Source organism: Protopterus annectens, chromosome 9.part0, assembly GCF_019279795.1.
Source record: "Protopterus annectens isolate FY-2018-M chromosome 9.part0, PAN1.0, whole genome shotgun sequence".
In the NCBI taxonomy this organism is placed as follows: domain Eukaryota; kingdom Metazoa; phylum Chordata; order Ceratodontiformes; family Protopteridae; genus Protopterus; species Protopterus annectens.
The window spans coordinates 1,566,187,284-1,566,208,367 of NC_056743.1; the positions used below are offsets into that span (position 1 = coordinate 1,566,187,284).

The 21,084-nt window shown below is 46.4% G+C and overlaps 1 protein-coding gene across 3 annotated transcripts in view; it reads left to right on the forward strand.

Moving 5' to 3' along the window:
- The window catches only part of LOC122812185 (cAMP-dependent protein kinase catalytic subunit alpha), a 1,510,797-nt gene that overhangs the window by 931,446 nt on the left and 558,267 nt on the right, over window positions 1-21,084 (forward strand). For all 3 annotated transcript variants that reach the window (XM_044084507.1, XM_044084506.1, XM_044084508.1), the window contains exon 7: window positions 9,586-9,681. In XM_044084507.1, the coding sequence (XP_043940442.1) occupies window positions 9,586-9,681 (96 nt within the window). The remainder of the gene's footprint in view (window positions 1-9,585; window positions 9,682-21,084) is intronic.

A 21,084-nucleotide genomic window follows, 5' to 3' on the forward strand; every position in this document is an offset into this window, starting at 1 on the left:
AGAATGTGATATAAAAGAACTTGAGCAAGAGGGAGTGTATAAATATTTGGGGAATTGATGAACGATCAGCAGTAAAACATGAACAAATGCAAATAAAATTTAGTAAGAAGTATTTTAGAAGACTTAAATTAATCCTGAAAAAAACATTGACATCTGGGAACAAAATTAAGCTATAAACCAATTTGTTCTTCCTGTCCTAACTTACAGTTTTAGTGACTGACTGGCCCCAAAATGTGTTGGATAGATTAGATAGGAAAACAAGAAGGATGCTTCATGATCACCAAATGATTTATAAAAATCAGTGCACACCAAGATTATATATTCCCCGTTCCAAAGGAGGTGTGGGCCTCCTTGAAATTGATTACGCATATAGATCTGCAGACGTGGGACTGCACACGTATCTGCTGACCTCACAGGACCCAAACTCAGTGAAAGTTTTGAAACATGAGGAGAATGTATCTAAGATGACTTCCCTGATTAGTCTAGCAGAAGCATATCGACATCAGGCAGGAATGGAAATCAAACGAGAAGTAAATAAAAATCAGGCGACAACTGAGTGTGTCAAAAAACAAAAGAAAGAATATAAGGTGAAGGATCAGAAGGCAAGAAATGTGGAGAATGCATAAATATAGTTTCAAGTGTAGAAAACTTCTGGAAGAACCTCATGTTGATCAGGATCGGAAGCAGGAATGGTTAAGGAGAGACCAATTCAAACCAAAAGATGAAAGGCTAATATAGTTGGCCCAAGATAGTGGACTACACACACATTGGTTTACAGAGTCCATTGAACACGTGGGAGAAACAGACAAATATAGGTTTTTTAAAACAGAAAAAATGGTCGCACACCTCGTTGCTGCTTGTGGCATACTAATGGCAGGACTGTATACTGAAAGGCATAGTAATGTGGCAAGACTGTTGAACTGGGGAATGTGTAAACATTATGGCATTGAAGTAGCTGAAAAACACTGGAAACATGAGCCACAAAGCATCATAGAAAATGATCAAGTCTACATGACATGGGATCACCCATTACCAACAGTAAAAAAGATAGATGCGCGAAAACCAGATATAGTGGTCCATGAAAAGAAGACAAAGGTAGCATTGATCATTGAAATCACTACACCCAGTGACTACAGTGTCTTGCGTACAGAGAGACACAAAGTCATAAAATAACAGGATTTGTTGGCAGAAACAAGAGCAATGTGGAAAGAGGATACCTAGACAGTTCCAATAGTAGTAAGAGCAATGGGTCTTAATAAAAAAGAATCTACAATTGTATTTAGATATGTTACCAATACTTGCAACTCCATACGAATTGCAGAAGGAGTCATTACTGGGCACATTACAAATGCTGCAAAGAGCACTTTTGGCTGACATCCAAGATTGAAACAATGCTAATAATCATACTTTGAGTTAGGAATGGGTCCTTTCCCGTCATGGTAATAGAAACCCAATAGACTTTTGAGAAATTAAAAAAAAAAAGATTCTACAGTGTAGCTTAGCAGTTCAGTGGTTACTTCAACAACACCCCCCTCAGCTATCCAATCAAACTGTCATGAGTGTGCAAAGATTCTCTCCTCTGGTGGCTTCACTCTTCGGAGGGGTTTCAAGGATGTCCCTTTGTTCTTCCTCCCCCAGACACCACATTGACCATGTTTGTCTCCTAGGTAGGGTGGTGGGGAGTGGCATTTTCTGCGTTGGACATTCCAAGTGGACAGGGTCTGTGGGGTCTTACTGATGCCTCATGAGTGGTCTCTGAACCAGTCTGTGGCTAACATGATCTTCCACAAATGGGGTTAACCTTGCTGTGATCTCTTTGCATCTCCCCACAACAGCAAGTGCAGCAGGTTCTTCGCCTTGATCCCCCTCAGGGATGGTCACCCAGGGATGCTCTGGTCCATGCTTGGCCTCCCAGATTACTTTATGCCTTTCCTCCTCTGCCCTTGATCCTCAAGTTTCTTCAGAAACCTTCCATGTTGAAGAGCAAAGTGATTCTTATTGACCCCTTTTGGCTTCGGCAAATCTGGTTCACCTTCCTTTGGTATCATCTGATTTGCCCTTCATGGGCGCTCAAACCACGTCCATGTTAAGTTGTCAATCTCGCCTTCATTCTTGCTGGATGGGTTCGGAGCCGATCCTCGGCTCCAACTCGGCACTTGCTAAGCTCGAGAGTCACTTTTACCAGCTTGAGGCAGCCCCATATCCCGTGATGCAAGGCGGTAAATACCCAGATCTCGTTTGCCGCTTCGCTGATGAGGTTCTCCTTTTACCAGCTCTTGGTAAGTGAATTGTTATTCAAATATTAGTCACCCCATCCCTCTTTTTTCTCACATATTTTAGTGTATTTGTCACTTTTAAATAGTTTTAGGGTCTCTAGTTCCTAGTTTACTGTTTCCCTACTTGTTTTTACTTAGTCGGGCCTTCAATCCTCTCCCATCCCTTCCTGTCAGGGCGTGTGTGTGAGTATATTTTTCTCCCTTTTTAAGTTAATTTTTCTGAATCTGGGACTGTGTGAGTAGTGTGTTTTTGTGTTGTTCTCACAATGTCCAAAGAACCCGAGGGTCTCAGGCTTCAAGAAGTGTGACTCGTGCTGTCAGAAGATGTCTCTGACAGACGGTCACACTTCTTGTATCTATTGCCTGGGACCTCTCCACCTGCAGGACTCCTGTGCTATTTGTCACTCTTTCAGCCAGAGAGTCCTGCAGGAAAGGAGAAATAAATTAATTTTAAGAGGACTACTTAAACCAGAGGGCTCCCCGGCCAAGTCTGCTTCGGGTCAGCCCTCTAAGACCTCCAAGGCCCAGGCTTCTGTTTCTAAGCCTCCGACCATGGCTCCGACTCCTTTGGAGTCGAGATCGGCTCCGGCTGGAGCCGATGTCATTCTGACTAAATCTTTGGCACCGGTGGCTATTGGTGCCGATACTTTGATACATTGGTGTCGGCTCCGACCGGCTCCGACCACCATGTATCGAAGGGTTTGGTATCGGCGCCAGCCGGCTCCGATACCATTATTTCCTTGCCTGTGTCGGCTCCGGCTGAAGCCGACACATCTTTGACCAGGCGTGGAGCCGATAAGTTGTCGGCTCCTTCTGGAGCCGAGGGTTCATCGGCTCCAATGGCTTTGTCGAGGAAGAGGTCCAGGTCTCCCTCTTTGGAGCCTATACTTTCGGCTCCGACCTCTCCTCTTCTTTCGGAGCGGAGCCATCAGAGCCGTTCATCTAGGTCTTCCAGGCTCTCGGACCATGATTTGGAGAGAGTGGTAAGCAGATTGTTAAAATCACAGGCACTAGCCCAGATGCTTCATAGTCCGTCTCAACAGACGACTACTAGTCCACACCCTCTTCAAATTCCTCCTTCGACTCTCCTCCAGAGCTCGGAGCCGGAGTCTATTGGAATAGTCACTGCTATGGCTGCGGGGCAGATACCACCCCTTTCTGCCCCTTCAGCTTCTACTCTTATCTCCTCCTTGAGACCTTCCTTGGAGGGATCCGGTGGTCGGGCTTCCCTGGTCTGCTCCGAGGGGGCGAGTGGCATCGGACCCTTGTCCGACCCTGCTCTCCCCCTCGGGGCTTCGGCCTTGGTGAGCTCGGCTCCGACATCTGCCTCGGAGCCTTCCCTTCGGTGGGCCGGAGCCCCTGCTTGAGCGGGTCTCTCGGATCTCCCTGGGAGGGGAGCCTTCGAGGTGATGAGGAGTGTGCTGGCCCCCCGGGCTCAGTCAGCAGTCTATTCCCTTAGCTCCTCCGTCTATGGTGCCTGTAGATGTCTCTTCCCACTCTCTTGCTCCCGGACCGAGAGATCCATCGCCTCAGGTTTCCCCACTGGGAAGAACCCCCTCTTCCGAGGATTCTCCTGATCCGTCAGGAGATCCTCCGCGTAAGAGGACCTGTAAGAGGAAGCACCTAGACTTTCCTGAGTCTACAACTTCAGATACCGACTTAGTTGAGTCGGAGGGGTCCCCAAGATCCCCCTCTGAGGATGTCTCTTTTTCAGACATCCTAGAACTCCTAAAACAGAGGGGAAACTGGCCCTCCATTAATCCCTCCGAGGATGAGTTGGTATACCTAGAGGCTTTTGGATCTCGACCCTCCACCTCCTGGGTGTCTCCGCCTTTCGACCCCCTCATGGAGGTGATAGCTCGGAAGGCTTGGGCATCTCCTGATTCCGTGGAACCACTTCCCAGGAGGCCTTCTAAAATTATTACAGCCCCTTCCGAGAAACAATTTCTTACAAAAGGTGTCCCTGTTGATGCCATGGTGGTGGCGGCCGCCACCAAGAAGGAACTTGCAGATCCTTCCGTACCAGTCCATCCTCCTAAAAAGGATTCTAGGACCATGGACAGGTATGGTAAGCGGATGTTTTCCTCAGCGACCTTTGCCATGCGTTCGCTGAATTATGTCACTTCACAAGACTTCAAAGGGACATCCTTAAAGAATTAGGTGAAGTAGTACAGGATCCTTCAGCTGCAGGGGCTCAGGAGAAGATTGCTTCTCAGATAGGAATCCTTAACTCCATAACCAGCTCCTCCATGCGGCTAATTTCTAATGCAGCAGATGGAGCGAGTAGAGCTCCAGGGACAGGAGTGGCTCTTAGATGTCAGTCCTGGATGTGGCTCTGTAATTTTGCAGACCCCTTTAAGGCGTCTTTCACAAACTCTCCCTTCGATGGGTCAACATTGTTTGGTCCTCAGGTGAAGGATACGTTGACCAGGTGTGAGCAAGACGGCAAGACTCTTTCTGCCGTAGGAGTCCATTTTTCCACCCCTTCTAGGCCTTACCCCAAAGGACAGAAGGGGGGAAGATGTGGTTCCGAAAATCTCAGGGAGTCACGCCGGACACACGTAGTCAGTTTACCCCTAGAGGCAGAGGGGGTAATAACAATAGACGCCACCCTAGGGGCAGAGGGAATCCGTAGAACCAGGGCAGCAGAGAGCCTCTCTCTGACAAGCCCTTCCAGCATCCCTGAGGTGTTGCCCGACTGTCCACCCTTGGAGGCAGTCGGGGGAAGATTATCGCTGTACCTAGAAGCCTGGCTTTCCCTTTCGCAAGACAAATGAGTACAGTCGATCATATCCGAGGGTTACAAGATTCCTTTCGAGGAAAGTCCCTTCCCTCACAAAAATTCCCTTCCAGACGTTCCACCCAGTCTAAGGGAAATTGCAAAATTAGAAGTATCAAAGCTTCTACAAAAAAGGGCCATTCAGCCAGTTCCAACAGACCATTCAGAGCCTGGAATCTACTCAAGGTTCTTTTGGTTCCCAAAAGGCGGAGATTGGAGACCAATATTGGACCTCAGCAGACTCAACAAGTCGGTGAAAAAGACAAGATTTCGGATGGTCACACTTCAATCGATTTTACCCTTCTTAGGCAAAGACAACTGGATGTGCTCAATAGACCTTCAGGATGCGTACTATCACATAAAAACCACAGGCGCTCCAGAAGGTTTCTCCGCTTTCGGCTGGGGTCCAGTCATTTTCAATTCAGAGCCCTGCCCTTTGGTCTCACTACAGCCCCCAGAGTGTTCATCAAATGCATGGCAGTGGTCACGGCTCACCTGAGACGTCAAGGATTCCAGGTGTTTCCGTATCTCGACGACTGGCTCCTCTCAGCCACCACCAGACATCAACTTCTCCAAGCCAGAGATTACACCCTAAATCTTTGCACTCAGTTAGGAATTTCGGTCAACTACGAAAAATCCTCCTTATTGCCCTGCCAATCTATTACTTTTATAGGTGCAAATTTAGACACTGCTCGGATGTCAGCAAACCTAACAAGCCAGAGAATCCTAGATATCCAAAACCATGTGCGGATCATCCTTGCCAGCAAAAAGGTGCAAGCCAGACTGGTCCTGAAAGTATTGGGCCTCATGGCAGCTGCCATTACTCTTCTTCCTTTGGCCCGTTTTTACATGCTTCTCCTTCAATGGATGTTGTTCACCCAATGGTCCTTCCAACAGCTTCCCATGCGTCACCAGATCCTGGTGACACAAACTTGCAAAAAACATCTATCCTGGTGGATTTCTTGGCGCTAACTCCATCAGGGGAGACCCTTTCTTTAGCCGGGCCCGGTAGCCACAGTCACTACGGACGCCTCCCTGATCGGGTGTGGGGGGGTCATTATCAGGGCAGGATGGTTCATGGGACATGGCAACCGTTCGAATACCACCTGCACATAAATGTCCTAGAGATGAGAGCAGTGCTTTTAACGTTGCAAGCCCTCAACGACTTTCTTCCCTTAGGAACGATTGCAGTTCACACGGACAACATGTCCGTAGTATGGTACATCAACAAGCAGGGCGGAACCAAGTCCTATCCCTTGTGTCGAGAGGCTCTCGGACTTTGGCAATGGGCGATCTCCTCTCATCGGTTTGTGGTAGCAACGCATATCCCTGGGAAAACCAACATTTTAGCGGACAGATTGAGCAGAGCTATACTCATGCCTCACGAGTGGTCTCTCAAGCAATCTACAGTGGAGGAGATTTTTCAGAAGTGGGGCCGCCCATGTTGCGATCTTTTTGCTACTCCCCAAAACAGCAAATGCCCAGTCTTCTCTCTCTTCCCACTTCCGGGCCATCCCCCCAGAGACGCTCTTACCCAAGATTGGCCCCAGGGACTTCTTTATGCCTTTCCTCCCTTTCCATTGATACCACAGGTACTCCAGAAAGCTACCGTTTTGAGAGCCAAAATGATTCTCATTGCCCCGTATTGGCCTCGACAAATTTGATTTCCGTTCCTTCATCATCATCTTTTGGTGCAGCCGTGGTATCTGGACCCAGTGCCAGATCTTCTGATCCACCAATCGGGTCAGCTGCATCGGTCCATTCCTTCTCTCAACCTCACAGCTTGGTTGCTCCACTTCCTTCCTTAGCCAGGCTTCCTATGATCTCTAACCCCGTTAGGGATATCATAGTAGCTTCCCTTAAATCCTCTACTAGAAGGATTTACTCTAGCAAGTGGAAACGTTTCTCCCTTTGGGCGAAATCGAGGAACATAGATCCCTTTACTGCCCCTGTTCATGCAGTTTTGGATTTTCTAGCGGAAATCTTTCACTCGGGTTCTTCATCTTCCACGGTCAAAGTTCAGTTGGCTGCAATCTCGAACTTTCATGTCGGGTTTGCAGATCACAACATTATGTCCCACAAGCTTTGTAGAGCTTTTCTGAAAGGAATTTTTCTCCTGAAGCCTCCTGTCAGGAGTCCTCCTCCACAATGGGACCTAAATCTAGTGCTGACATCCTTAATTCTTCCTCCTTTCGAGCCAGCTGCTTCATGTTCACTAAAGTTTCTTTCGTGGAAGACACTCTTCCTTGTCGCAATTACCTCGGCTAGGAGAGTGTCAGAACTTCATGCCCTCTCTGTTCGTCCCCCATATTTGGTCTTCCACAAGGGCAGAGTATCCTTGAGAACTAATCCATCCTTTTTGCCCAAGGTTGCTTCAAAAACAAATTTAAACCAATCCATTGATCTCCCTGTATTTTTTCCTAATTATTCCAACAGATTGGAACAAAAATTGCATTATCTAGATGTTCACCGCCAACTCGGATATTATTTGGACAGAACAAAGCAATTCAGGAAGTCTGATCAGCTTTTTCTTTCTTATGCTGAAAATAAGAAAGGCCTCCCTGTTTCCAAAGTGACCTTATCTAGATGGCCATCTTCCACCATTTCTGACATTTATCAACTTAGGGGCAAACAACTGTGCTCAAAACCTAAGGCACATTCCACTAGAGGCCTAGCCACTTCTACAGCTTTTCAGGCTAGGCTACCCTTAGATACTATTTGTGCAGCAGCCACTTGGGCCACTCCTCATACCTTTGTTTCTCATTACAAATTGGATTTGGCCTCCAGGGATAGAGCCAGTTTTGGTTCCACGGTTCTCAAGAGTCTGTTCCATTGAGCCACCCAGGATAGAGGTGCTAGGGACACGGTCCCATCCAGCAAGAATGAAGGCGAGATTGACAACTTAACATTTAGAAGTTATGTACCTACCATAACGTTCCATGTTAGTTGTCTTCTCTCGCCTTCTTTCTTGACCTCCCTCCTGTCCCCTTGCCTGGACAGACCTTGATCTCCCTTGTCTCTGGAAGATTTTGTTTCCTTGGGCACCAGTTAGTTCTAGTTTTTAATTATCTGGTTTCCCCTTACAGCCCTTTAGGCTAGTTGCTCTTCTTTCCTTAGTGGAAAGTTTTTTTATGTTAGGCAGTTTTCCCTCTAGGTACCAAACGAGATCTGGGTATTTTACCGCCTTGCATCATGGGATATGGGGCTGCCTCGAGCTGGTAAAAGTGACTCTCGAGCTTAGCAAGTGCCGAGTCGGAGCCGAGGATCGGCTCCGAACCCATCCAGCAAGAAAGAAGGCGAGAGAAGACAACTAACATGGAACGTTATGGTACTTACATAACTTCTAAATATCTGCTATCCCATCCATTAGGGCAAATTTACCCTGATCTCCCAGGTCTGAAACCAACCACTTGGTTTCTCCAATTCCAGTGATAGCTAGATCTGCCAGGCTTTCTTCCCCCAGTCCAAAGCATCCTGATCTCCTCCCACAAATCTTCGACTAGAAGAATTTACAAGAGCAAATGGAAAATATTTTCTATTTGGGCTCAACTGCAGAAATTAGATCCTTTCACCGCTCCTGTTCCAGCAGTGCTAGATTTCCTTGCTCATATTTTTATGAGGAGGGAATCATTCCACTGTAAAAGTGCAATTGGCAGCCATTTCAAATTATTGTATCGGAGAAAATTCAACATCAGATAAGGAAGTTTTGTACTTACCATAATGTTCCATGTTGTTGTCCTTTTCAGTCTTCCTTGACCTTCCCTCCCTCTTTCTCCCTGTCCATTTAGTGAATGGCCTGACAGATATGGTTGTAGGGACATCTTTTCCTTGTTGAGCTCCTGTTCTTTCTCTATTCTTGTTTGGTAACTTTCAGAATTGATGTACATTGTGTATATTATGGTATAATTGGTAAACGTGGTAGCAGCAAACTCAATCTGAGGTAATGGGGGGGGGGGCATTATCGGTAGGGGAAGAGCTCGAACTTCAGAGTCTAAGCTTTTGAAAGTGGTTGACTCTGATCCGAAACCCACAGGAAGAGGGAGAATGAAATAGGACAGCACAGATGGAACGTGTTATAAGTACATAACTTCTTTTTATCGACCATGGGATGAGTAAAGCCAGTCTCTAACTTAATGGAATATGTTAATTCGAGCACAAAAAAAGAACTGGGTAGGCTTAAAATGGCCCACAAGGGCAGCTAGCCTAGTACTTAACCATGATCCTATAGGAAAAAGCACGTAAAAAAATTGGTAGAACAGTGGAAGAGAGACCCATCTTGCATGTGTTTAGGAGGTCCTCTTCTAAGACAGTTGTTTTTAACTTTTATTTTACCACATTACCATGGCTCAGAGTACGAGTTGTGGTACCCATCAAGGCAGGGGCGTTACTTTTCTTTAGTTGAATTTTGCTGTTTTTACCTTGTATTGCAAAACATGCAGTCGTTGTGTAACCATAGTATAAGAAGTACTGTTTATGGTTATATGGTTTGAAAAGTCTTGATTTACTTTTTTGTTTTTCCTGAATCTGCAGGTGACAGATTTCGGTTTTGCCAAGAGAGTGAAAGGGCGGACTTGGACATTGTGTGGAACCCCGGAATACCTTGCACCTGAGATCATCCTCAGTAAAGTAAGGCTATTAATAAGTTGTCCTGCTAACAACTTTATTAAATTTATAAAATGTTTCTTTGCAGAAGCATGCTAAGAGTCACAGTAAGTCATTTGTACACCTCTAGTAAGTGGAAGTGATGGATGGAGGAGAGTGTAGGATGTGCTTGGTTAAAAAAAAATGTGAAGAAGATAAAAAGCATACCTTTATTGGTTGGAAGGATCATTGTATTTATATGTATGTTTGGAACAGGTAGTTGCAGATGGTGGTAGGTGCCATAAAGACTGTGAAGTAATTTGTGCTGTTACTATACTGCTTAACAAAGCTTTGCTTCCAAGACTTCTGTTTTCTCTTGCTAGGGTTGAAGTCTTATTGAAACAAAGCATAATCTACATTCACAATGTAGCACTCCTGCAGTTCTACTTAAGCCACAGTTAATTTATCATTAGATGACTGAGCCTTTTTTGCTTTTGGATAGTGTATGAGAAGACCTTTGCCTCTTGAGCCAAAGAACACCATTGAATCTGCTTCTTTCAAGCAATTTCTGTTCATGTGTTTGCATAAGGGCTAAATTTAGATACTTCTCATTGTATTTCGTTTCTTTGTAGTTTCTTGATTATTCGTGACAGATTATTAGCTCTTAGTTTTGATGTAGTGTATTCTGTTTGGTGCTGTGTCACTAACCAAAGTACATTTGTCTTTTTTGGCTTAGGCTCTTCCTGGATCTGACTGGGGGAGGATGGTTGTGTCAGTTCTGGGTGGGAGAAGGCTAAACAGGATGTATAACAGCACAGTCCTTGAGATACACTAATGGATTAGTGTGTGAGGGTCATACTTTTGGCTCACCAAGCTGCTGCTTGGCACTAGCCATCATTAGTGGCTGCATGGGATCATGCAGTATAGGGGAAGAACATTGTGGGTCCCTGTGGTGATACTGTTTGATCATCTCCCACCCAGGGGATATGTAGTTGAGTCATTCAAAATATTTACCTATAGCCAAGAAGCTGGCAAGGACAAAAAGCATCTCTTCTTGCTATCAGATTGACTGACCTACGTATTGCCTCACCTCTGTGGTTCTAAGGATTCCCCACCATGAAGGGACATAAGGGTTAATGTCCATTGGGGGGATGATTAATGGTCAGCAGGCACAGTGACCAAAGGAAAAAAAGAAAACATTGTGATTTAAAGAGCTGGACAACCTAGTAAGATTTACTGTAGTGGAGACCCACCTCTAGGTAGTGCTCTTGTGCTAGAAAAAATCCCACACAAAGGCCAATATAGATTGTGCATGTTCTGTTTAGGCCTAGAGCACAATATTGAGAAGTTGTAGAGCTTTTCAAGGATTTAGACCAAAAACTGTTAAGAGAATAGAACATTCCCTGCAAAACTATTTAGATCTGAATAGATTCAAGTCCCTTGACTCGTATTGCTGTTGCATCTTTCATTTTGTCCCCATACTTGAAGTACAGACACCCCCTGAGATTCAGTTAGAAAAGCATTCTAATGAGGTGGAAGTATGGGAACTCTGTAATGAGAGAACAATTTCTAATGTCCCTGCTCTGCTCAAGGACATGAATCCCAGTGATGCACTTCCACATCCTGACCTTCGTGTGTCTGGGATCTGAGGCCTCTGACAAATCCCCCTTGGAGGCTGTCTTACCCGCACATCAAGGCATGCCATACTGAGCCAAGGGTCCTCGCTGGCAATTCATACCAGACATCTCTTATTGGAGGCCTGTTATGAGCTTTTTTTTTGTCCCAGATGGGGCAGACAGTGTGCTGACTACTCTCTTTAGGTTAAATGTCTAGGGTCAAGGCATGCAGCTCCAGCAATTCCTTACTCAGTCTTTAGTATCCAGGCTGGCAACACACCTTTACAGAACTCAGGTCAGGTATGGGGAGCCCACCCTGAGACAAGGTACTGGTCCCTGCCCATCCCAGTCTATTCCAAGCTGCTCACCAGAAGTGGATCTTATTTGTTTGGGGGTTCCTTCAAATTCTGTGGAGTTTGCAGAGAAATACAGATCAGCCTTCAGTATCTGGAATTCCTACTGTTAAGCAAATATAAGAATCCTTAAGGAATACTAAAAAAGTGAGAATGAAGGATTGCACCACTACACCCTGGTGTCTTTCCCCATGGAGTGTGACAGACAGTGATGACACTATATTTTTCTGCCGTATTCCTAAAAAGCCAAATCACATCTGGACTCGTAAGGCAAAACAATGATCATGAGCGCCTCCATATCCTACTAAAAATCCATACCATATCATAACCAACTACTGTACGCATTCTTGTCTCTTGTAACCCACAAGACATCTCTAAACAAACTGGGATAACTCCCCATTGAACCAAACACTATTCTCCTGGGGATTTCCGATATCTTTCCATTAGCTAGTGAACCTACACTACCCCAATTAAGTACAAACAGTGCTTTCTAGCTCTGTAGACCAAATAGTTCATGCCCGTGCTAGAGGATTAAAACTATTGACTAGTCATCACCAGCATAACCACATTATGCTCTGTACCTGTAGTTGTCCTATCATAGGTTATGTCTGACCAGTGACCACTGTTCGGTAATGGTTAAAATCTGATCGCCCATCAGACCCTTTCAAGGAGTATTATAAGGCAAGTCTATTACAGCTAGCTGATGGTCTGATAAAATGTAAGCACTCCCCATAACCCTATCCCACATGCTACTACATTTGAGGACAGTTTCTTTGCTCACCTAAAGGTATGCATTGAAAAATCAGTTTCCAATAGCCATGAATACAATGCTAAGTTTAGCAGTAAACCCTCATAGTTGACCCATTACATAAGAAACTAGGAAGGCGTCATGTAAGGTAGATGGGTTCTGCAGATATTGCAGGATTCCAAACTACAGATATCCTTCTGTATCACTGTTGCAATATTCTAAACAGAAAGAATCTCCCACTCAGGGAAGCCCAACACTCAGCCAGTGTACCAAAGTCTAATGATCTTGTATGCGCTGTACCTCACTCCTATGCTCCCCACACATAGTGTAGGGGATAAAAGGGACATACAGATGCAACTATAACTTCTTTGCTGGCAGTTCAAACACCATTATTACAAGTTGGTGTGAGAGCCTTGTTGCTGTGCTGAATAACTAGCTGCCAGATAAATGCTCTGTTGGGGTTGTTTTTTTTTTTCTTGGTGTTGTATTTTATTTTGCTACCTAGAGTTCATGTCATCCAAGAAGAGAAAATGTCATTGTGGAAGGCAGATTCCCACAAGGATCATCACAAGCAGTGTCTTTTTTTTTTGTTTGTTTTTTTTTTTTTTTTTTTTGTTTTTTTTTTTGTTTTGGTGCTTCCCACGACCATACCTCTTGTAATAGATGTAAGGTGTCTGTGCCTAAGATGCCAGAAGCTGTTTGTCTTCCCTAGCCATTTATCTTGAAAACTAGCTTAAATAGTTAGCCCAGGGTACCATGAAAGAATCCTTTAACCCTGAGATACCCCCACTAGGTAAGAAGGCCAAGAAGTCTCGGCCAGATTCTTCAGCTGTCCAGCCTGTACTGAACGTCCATCTAGAGGCGGGTAATTCGGTCATTCGGTGTCTACATCAGATTCTTCTGCAGCGACCCTGTTGGAGGCTGGCATGAATCTATCTTTTCACATTTCCATTGATGCTTTGCAGGCGTTTGCTCTGGACGTCGAGAAGGAGCTGCAGTTGATTGTCTCAGATGGTCTTAGAGGATTCCACAGATATTGGTCAGGGAGGAGATTCCGGGTTCTCTCATCAAATCTCGACAGTGGTCGGAACCTCTGGTATTTGTTAAGGCTGATGTCCCTTGCAAAAAAAGACACAAAATGAAGCACGTTTCAGTCTGTCTTAAGGATCATAAAAGGGAATAACATGAGTTTACTCTGGGCTTGTTTTCTGCCTTGATGTCCCTGAAGCCTCCTCGAGGGATTTCTGTACTTGCTCCTTCTTGGACCTCTACCCCTTCTAAACAGCTTACACAGCTAGATTCCTCGGATGCGGATTCAGTGTCTGCCGAGCGGTCTTTGTCCTATTCTTCACAGATGCCTTCGCTTTTGGCTTATGGTTCTTATGGGGAAGAATCTGTTAGCCCTGTGTCTCCTTTTGATGAATTGTCCTTTGGGGTCACAATTGCTAGGATGATGGAATACTTTAAGTGGGATTCTTCTAATGTGTCTGATATTCAGAGAAGATATTATGGGTTGCTTCAGGTTGATGCTGCTAAACCATCGGCAGTTCCTTCTGTGTTGGCTGCCTTGTTAGACACTTCCATTGCTGCTCCCAAGTCTCCTGATTCTCAGCCTCCTGCTCTTATGAACTACCTGATAAGTTCTATAAGGTTCCTGAGGATTGTCCGTATTTATGTAAATGTCCTTCTGCTGATCCTCCTGTGGTGTCAAGTCTCTTCTGACAAACTTTCTAAGCTCTTGCCCTCTTCTAAGCTTTTGCCTTCTGGTAAGGGGAGAGTAGGGCATTGGAGAGGATTGGTAAGAAAGTTTACACTGCTTTTACTTTGGCCTATAGGGCTGTTAATTACCAGACCCACGCGACCAGGTATGCTCTGACAGTGATTGCACAGGCTTGTCATGTTATTTTTGACCTCTTTGATTCAGAAGGCAAATCCTCTGCCGTATTTATTTTAGCTTTGCTTCTGAAGTGGATTGCCACTCTGTGTAGCTATGATCCTGCTGATGCCTCTTTCAAGGTTGCAGCTTTTGAGTCTGTCATGAGCCGTTTCTTGGCTTCATCTCCATTGTCTGCCTTAGGCAATTAAGACCAAGTTGTAGGATGCTCCTTTGGATAATAAACAATTTTTGGGACTGCTGTTGCAGACCTTTTCAAGATTCTTCAAGAGAAAGGCAAATCCTTGCAGGGCCTTAAACATATTTTTGTCTCTCCTGTCCCGAAGTTCCAGTGGAATTATCCTTCTAAATCTTCTTTTTGATAACCTCGCTTATTATAAGCCTGCTTCTTTGACACTTGGCTCCACCTTCTCTTAGACCAGGTTCCTCTGTCTCTTCGGGCTTCCCTTTGTCTTCCAAATTGGCATGTCAGCACTTTAGACTCCTGGATTCTTTCTGTCATCCATCTGGGTTACTCCATGGTATGGAAGTCTCTCCCTCCTTTTTCAAGGATTCCTCAACCTCCTGTAGAGAAATGTCTTCATTTCCCAGAGGTTCTAGGATCCCTGGTGAACCAAGGAACCATTCAACCTGTCCCCCCTTCCCAAGTGGGAAAAGGTTTTTATTTCAGGATGTTCCTAGTTCCTTGAAAGGAGGGCACTTGATACCGTTTCTGTATCTCTTCCTGCTTGACACCTTTCTCAGGGTCCTTTCTTTTTTTGGATGCTTATTCTTCAAACCCTGTTTCCTCTTTTACTCTGCCAGGCTTTTCTGATGTCTTTGGACCTGAGAGATGCTTACCTTCCTATCCCTATTCATCCTCTTCTCAGGAAGTTTTTACATTTCTGGGTGTCTTCCTTTCATTTTCAGTTCTCTCCTTTGCCCTTTGGGCCTCTCTCATGCCCCAAGAGTATTCACAAAATGCCTAGCTCCTGTGATTGCTTTCTGCAGGTTCCAAGGCATTCAGATTTTTCCTTCTCTAGATGACCTGTTGCTTCATTTGCCTTTCTTCAGTTGCCTGTTACAGGATCTGCAGTTCATCTCTTTGCTTCAAAGTCCGGGGTTCACTATGAACTTCCAAAAGTCTGGATTAGCTCCCTCTCAGGATCGTGTGTATCTGGGTTGCAGGATTCAGACAGTGCCAATGTTGGCCTTTCTTCCACCTCCAAAAGTTTTGTCTTTGACAGCCTTCTTTCATTCTTTTCTTCCTCTGACTGCCATGCCAGCCAAGGAGTTTCTTCAGGCCCTGGGATTCATGTCTTCTTCTATTCCAATGCTCCCTCTGTTTGGCTGCAGCATTGTCGCCCTCTGGATTTTGGTGTACCTCTCCTTCCTTGTCTAAAGAAGCAATTTGAATGGTAAATTCAAAGTTTGCTCTCAACCCAGGCCTGCCCTTTCAGCCTACAGTCCCTTGTCAAAAATTGTTCACTGACGCTGCAGACATGGGGTGGGGGACGTCTTTTGGTCACTTGAAAGTTCAGAGTCTCTGCCCTCCCATCAGAAGTCAGACAGGGTTAAGATCAAAGAGATGAGAGCACTGATACTGGCTGTTTTCACCCCATGTTCTCCTCGGGCCCCTTGAAGGTGTACACAGACACTACAGTGATGTAGTATGTCAACAAACAGGGAGGCACAAAATCTTACCTTCTCTGCAGTATGGCTCTTCAGGCTTGTAAGGTGGCTCTTGGTTATCAGTAAACTTTCTATGTTACTCCTCGCCAGATTAAACATGAGGAAAATTCAGTGGTACCTGAAATTGGTGTCGTCTCAACACCTTCACCCCCTCGATGCCAATATTCCCCTTCTCCCATGTAGCACGAGGGAATTCCTTTGTTGGAGCAACCAGGTTACACTCAACCCAGATCTTCCATTCATTCCAGCCCCACACAACCAAGTCCTGTTTACAGATGCCTCGGACAGGGTGTGGGGGCTTGGACAGGGGACCACAAAGTTCAGGGGGAGTGGCCAGTCTGTATAGCACGGGAACACATTGACTTTTAAGAAATGAGGGCACTTCTACAAGCCCTACAGGCCTTCTCATACCTTTAAAAACGAGACATTCTTCTGTGGAACATAAACAGGAAAGCACAAGATCCTATCCTATGTGCAGACTAGCTCTTGAGGTTTGACACATAGACTTTCTATTAAATAAGTATCTCTCAGATACATAAATTCCTTCCCAACTGAATGTAGTGGCAGATTCTCTAAGCAGGGACTAGGACGATCCACAGGAATGGTCATTGAACACAGAGGTGTTCAAGACCATCACTTTCAAATGGGAGATCCCTCAGTGGACCTGTGTGCCTCTCCCAAAAACATTTTCTTCCTCTTAACAAGGATTGTGACACCTCTAACTTGCAGGACAGATGATTTTCTTTCCAATGAACAGAGAAGTTCCTCTTTATGCATGTCCACCACTACCTCTGCTACCAAGGCTCCTTCTCAAGGCCATGAAGTAATACCCAATACTTCTACTTCTAGCACCTTTCTGGCCAAAACAACACTGGCTTCCTCACCTGCTTCACTTATCAATGGGAAAGTTCTGGAGAATCCCTTCCAAAACCAGATCTAATCACCCAAAAGAAAGGCCTACGTCTTCTCCCTAGTCTCATTTCTCTCAGCCTGACCCTTTGGATAATAGGATTTTAATCCCTACCAGAAACAGTTTTTCTGAAGAGGTCATTAGGTTTTCTGGTTTCATGTAGAATCCAAACACCAGAAAGTCTTACATGGCCGACTGGAAAAGATTTTCCTTCCGGTGCTTTAAACATAAACTCCAACCCCTTTCAACAGACACCCCCACAGTCCTACAATACTTATGTGACCTTTTACACTCAAGGTTGGCCTACACTTCCATTAAGTCTCACTTATTGGCCAATCTGAAGTAGTTTACTTCATTTGGTCTTCAACCTGCGGGATACCGGATCCGAGCCAGCAATTTCACAAGCATTTGCTCCAAGCTCCTCCCCTTACCCATAATACACCTCCACTACCTTCCAACCCCCAATGCCGCGGCTTGCTGAAGCATTGTGATCGCCTGAGCTTTGAGTGGTGAGTGAGTTTTCTGCTTTTAAGTAGCTTTTTTCTCAACTTTTGAGTATAACTGTTTAGTGTAGGTTCCCTCTCCTCCTCCCCTCGCTGGTGCTTCGTATAATAGAACCTTTTTTGTACTTAGAGTTAGTTTGTTAGTGTGCTTTGCTTCCCCTCCCCCCTCAGTGTATTCTGTGTGACTTGAGTGTGTGGTGAGTGGTCTGAGTGGGAAACTTTTTTTTTCTCCTTTTTTCCCTTCTCTAGTGTGAGTGGGTTGGATAGAGGCATGGCCGATGAGCCTGTTTTCAAAAGGTGCACTGTGTGGCCATAAACTATCTCCTGCAGGTGGGCCACACACTGTGTGATGTGCTTGGGCGTTGCCCACCTGAATACTGATTGCTCTATATGTGCGGGTTTTAACCCGCACGCTATCAAGGACAGGAAGGCTAGGTTGGCCCTGAAAGGCCTTCTTCCCACTTCTGAGGCGGTTGCTTCTACATCGGCTTTGGTCACAGTGATTGCTGTGGCCACCTCTCCTTCCCATCTTGCCCTTGCTTCTCCTCCCTCCCAGGCTGGGACTCAACCTCCCATTTCAAAGCCTGTGGAAGTGGAGTGGAAAAGGGACAGAGAGAAGGAGAGAGAGACAAAATCTCACAAACCAGAAAAATGTAACAGGTCTCCGGACCTTCCTTCTCCTGCCAAAAGTCAGCCTAGGATCCGTAACTCCCCTCGGATCTGATCTCCGAGATTTTACCTGGAGCCAGGGGAGACATGTTCTCCATCTAGGGCCTTGGTTCCTCGACCCACCAGGTCGGAGTTTGTGGCCTTTTTGAGATCCACGTGTAGCTTATCGGAAGCTGACCTGGATAAAATGATGAGGAGGTTCATTCGTACTCAGATCCAGATGGGGGTCTTGCCAGCCCCCTCTCCCTCTGGAGGGGGGGGAGCTTGCTTCCTTTTTTCACACAGATTTCTCCTTCTCTGATCCGTCCACCGGGTTTGGAGTACTCTGATCCGAGAATGGCCTTAGGAGGTCGGTGCAGATGGTACCTGCTTCCTTGACGTCGACCGCTGACTGGAGCATGTCTGATCGATCCGACCAGTTTGGATCCAAGAGGCTGTCGGAGCCAGAGCGTGGGTGTCGGATCTGAGGGAGCAGAACTTTTTTCATTGGCCTTGGCATTGTCAGGCCAAGTTCCCTCCCTTGGAGCTCCGTCCACTTCGGGCCCGGGTCCGATTCTCATGTCAGATCTGGGGAGACCGGCTTCCTTATTGGTTCGCCAGGAGGTTCGTTCTCCCTCGGCATTTGACGTAGAAAGGGTTCTCTCTGTTGGATCGAGACCCCTGACTTATCCCCTCGGATTTTATTTATTTATTTATTTATTTAACATTTGTTGACCGGGAATGTCCGACTAGGTTCCACAGAGCCTGTTTTCAGCGGAGGCCCAGGGAGAAATGCTCCAGATGCATGTCTTTGGAATGTGGGAGGAAACCGGAGTACCCGGAGGAAACCCACGCGAACACAGGGAGAACATGCAAACTCCACACAGAAGGCACCCCAGCCGAGAATCGAACCGGAGAACCTCTTGCTGTGAGATGACAATGTTAACCACTGCACCACTGTGCCGCCCGACCACCTCGGCTGTTTCTACAAATCCCATCATTTTACCAGAGGGACCCCCCTTGCTCGAGGATACCCAGATGGTTCCCCCTGAGGAACAAATGGCTTGCGAGTTCCCCCCTCTGGAGAGTCCCACCGGAGACATGCCTCACAAGCATACGTGTAAGAGGAGGCACTTGGACCCAAACCCCCCCCCCCCCCGGGAGCCGGACACCATGGAACCAATCCCTAAACATCTTGATAAGATCGAGTCCACCATCAGATAGACCCTCGTGGACCAAGGGCTCCTCTGTAGATGCTATGGTGGTAGCAGCAGCCACAAAAAAGGAACTAGCCCAAGAAAGTTCCTTGGTTCATCCTCGTGAGCGAGAGTTGCAGATGATGGACCGCTTAGGGAAGCGGGTTTATGCGTCAGCAACCTTTTCCATTAGTGTGCTGAACTACCTGGCCCACGTCACGAGACTCCAGCGTGACCTGGTCATGGAGCTGGCTGAGTCTCCCCCTAAGTCCATGTCGCAGGAGGACAGGGACTCGTTCTCAGCGAGGATAGCCACTTTGAAAACAGTCTCCAACACATCCATGCAACTCCTCTCAAATGCTACTGAAGGAGCGACTAGGGCACTTGGGTCCGGCATGTCCATGGGGCGCAATGCCTGGCTCAGACTATGTCAATTTTTGGAACCTTTCAAGGGGTCCTTTGACAACACCCCCTTATGACGGCTACTTTCTTTGGTAAGACCGTCAAAGAGACTTTGGTCCAGAGTGAGAAGGACGGGAAGACACAGTCTGCCATTGGAATCCGCTTCTTGAACCCTCAAAGATCCTTTTCCCGGAATCCGAGAGGGAAGAAGACGTGGTTTCGGAAGTCACATTATTCCCAGGAAACTCCGGGCTCTTCTTCCCCCAGTGGCAGAGGAGGACAGGATAGACACTGGCCCAGAGGCAGAGGGGGTCCGAGGAGTTTTGGGTCTCGAGAACCTTTCTCAGACAGGCCCGGACAGCAGCCCTGAGGGATTGCCCGATTGCTCTACTCTGGAAGCAGTCTGAGGACATTTGTCATTGCACCTGGCAGACTGGGAGTCTTAACATCAGACCGCTAGGTGCTTCAGATCATATCCAGAGGATACACTGTCCCCTTTGTGGTTCCTCCCAAACATCTCCCAGACATACCACCCACGCAAAGGGAGGCAGCAGCACAGGAAATTTCCAAGCTGCTAGGACAACGAGTCATTGAACCCTTCCCCCCAGAACAGCCTGGGTAAGGCTTCTACTCCAGGTTCCTTTTGGTGCCAAAGAAAATGGGGACTTAAGGCCCGTTCTGGACCTATTTACCTTGAACTTGTCAGTTGCCAAAGAAAAATTCCGGATGGTCACAATACCTGCAAGAGAGCAACTGGATATGCTCGTTAGACCTCCAGGATGCCTACTATCACATAAAGATTCACAGAAGCTCCAGGAGGTTCCTCCGCTTTCTGCTAGGAGTCAATCATTACCAATTTCAAGACCTACCCTTTGGTCTCACCACAGCCCCCAGGGTGTTCACCAAAGTGATGGCGGTAGTAGCAGCTCACCTGAGGCTTCAAGGGATTCAGGTCTGTCTGTACCTGGACAATTATCTCCTCACTGCTCACCAGACGTCTACTATCTCAAACCTGGGATTATTTCTTAAAGCTTGCTCTGTATTTGGGGATCACAGTCAAAGCATCCAAATCACTTCTAAATTCTGTCCAGGTGATAGACTACATTGGGGCAAGGATAGACACCTTACAGTGCAAAATTTTCCTGACCTCGGACAGAGTGCAAAACCTGAGGATGCATGTCTCTCTGATCTACTGTTCTCCTCTTCCATCGGCAGAGTCAGTGTTGAGGGCCTTAGGTTTAATGGCAGTGACCATAATGCTTCTTCCCTGCGCCTAGTTACGTATGAGAATTCTACAGTGGACACTAGCTGTACAATGGTCCCTGTTGGAACTTCCGTCATCGTATCCAGTACACCTCAGTTGAGTCTGTCGGTCGTCCCTTCTGTGGTGGATGTGCTCTTCGAAGATCTTGGAGGGATGATCCTTTGTTTCAGTCCCTGTCCAAGCTACACTGACCATGGACGCCTCCCAACTCGGGTGGTGGGGGGGGGCATTGTCCAGGCAGGA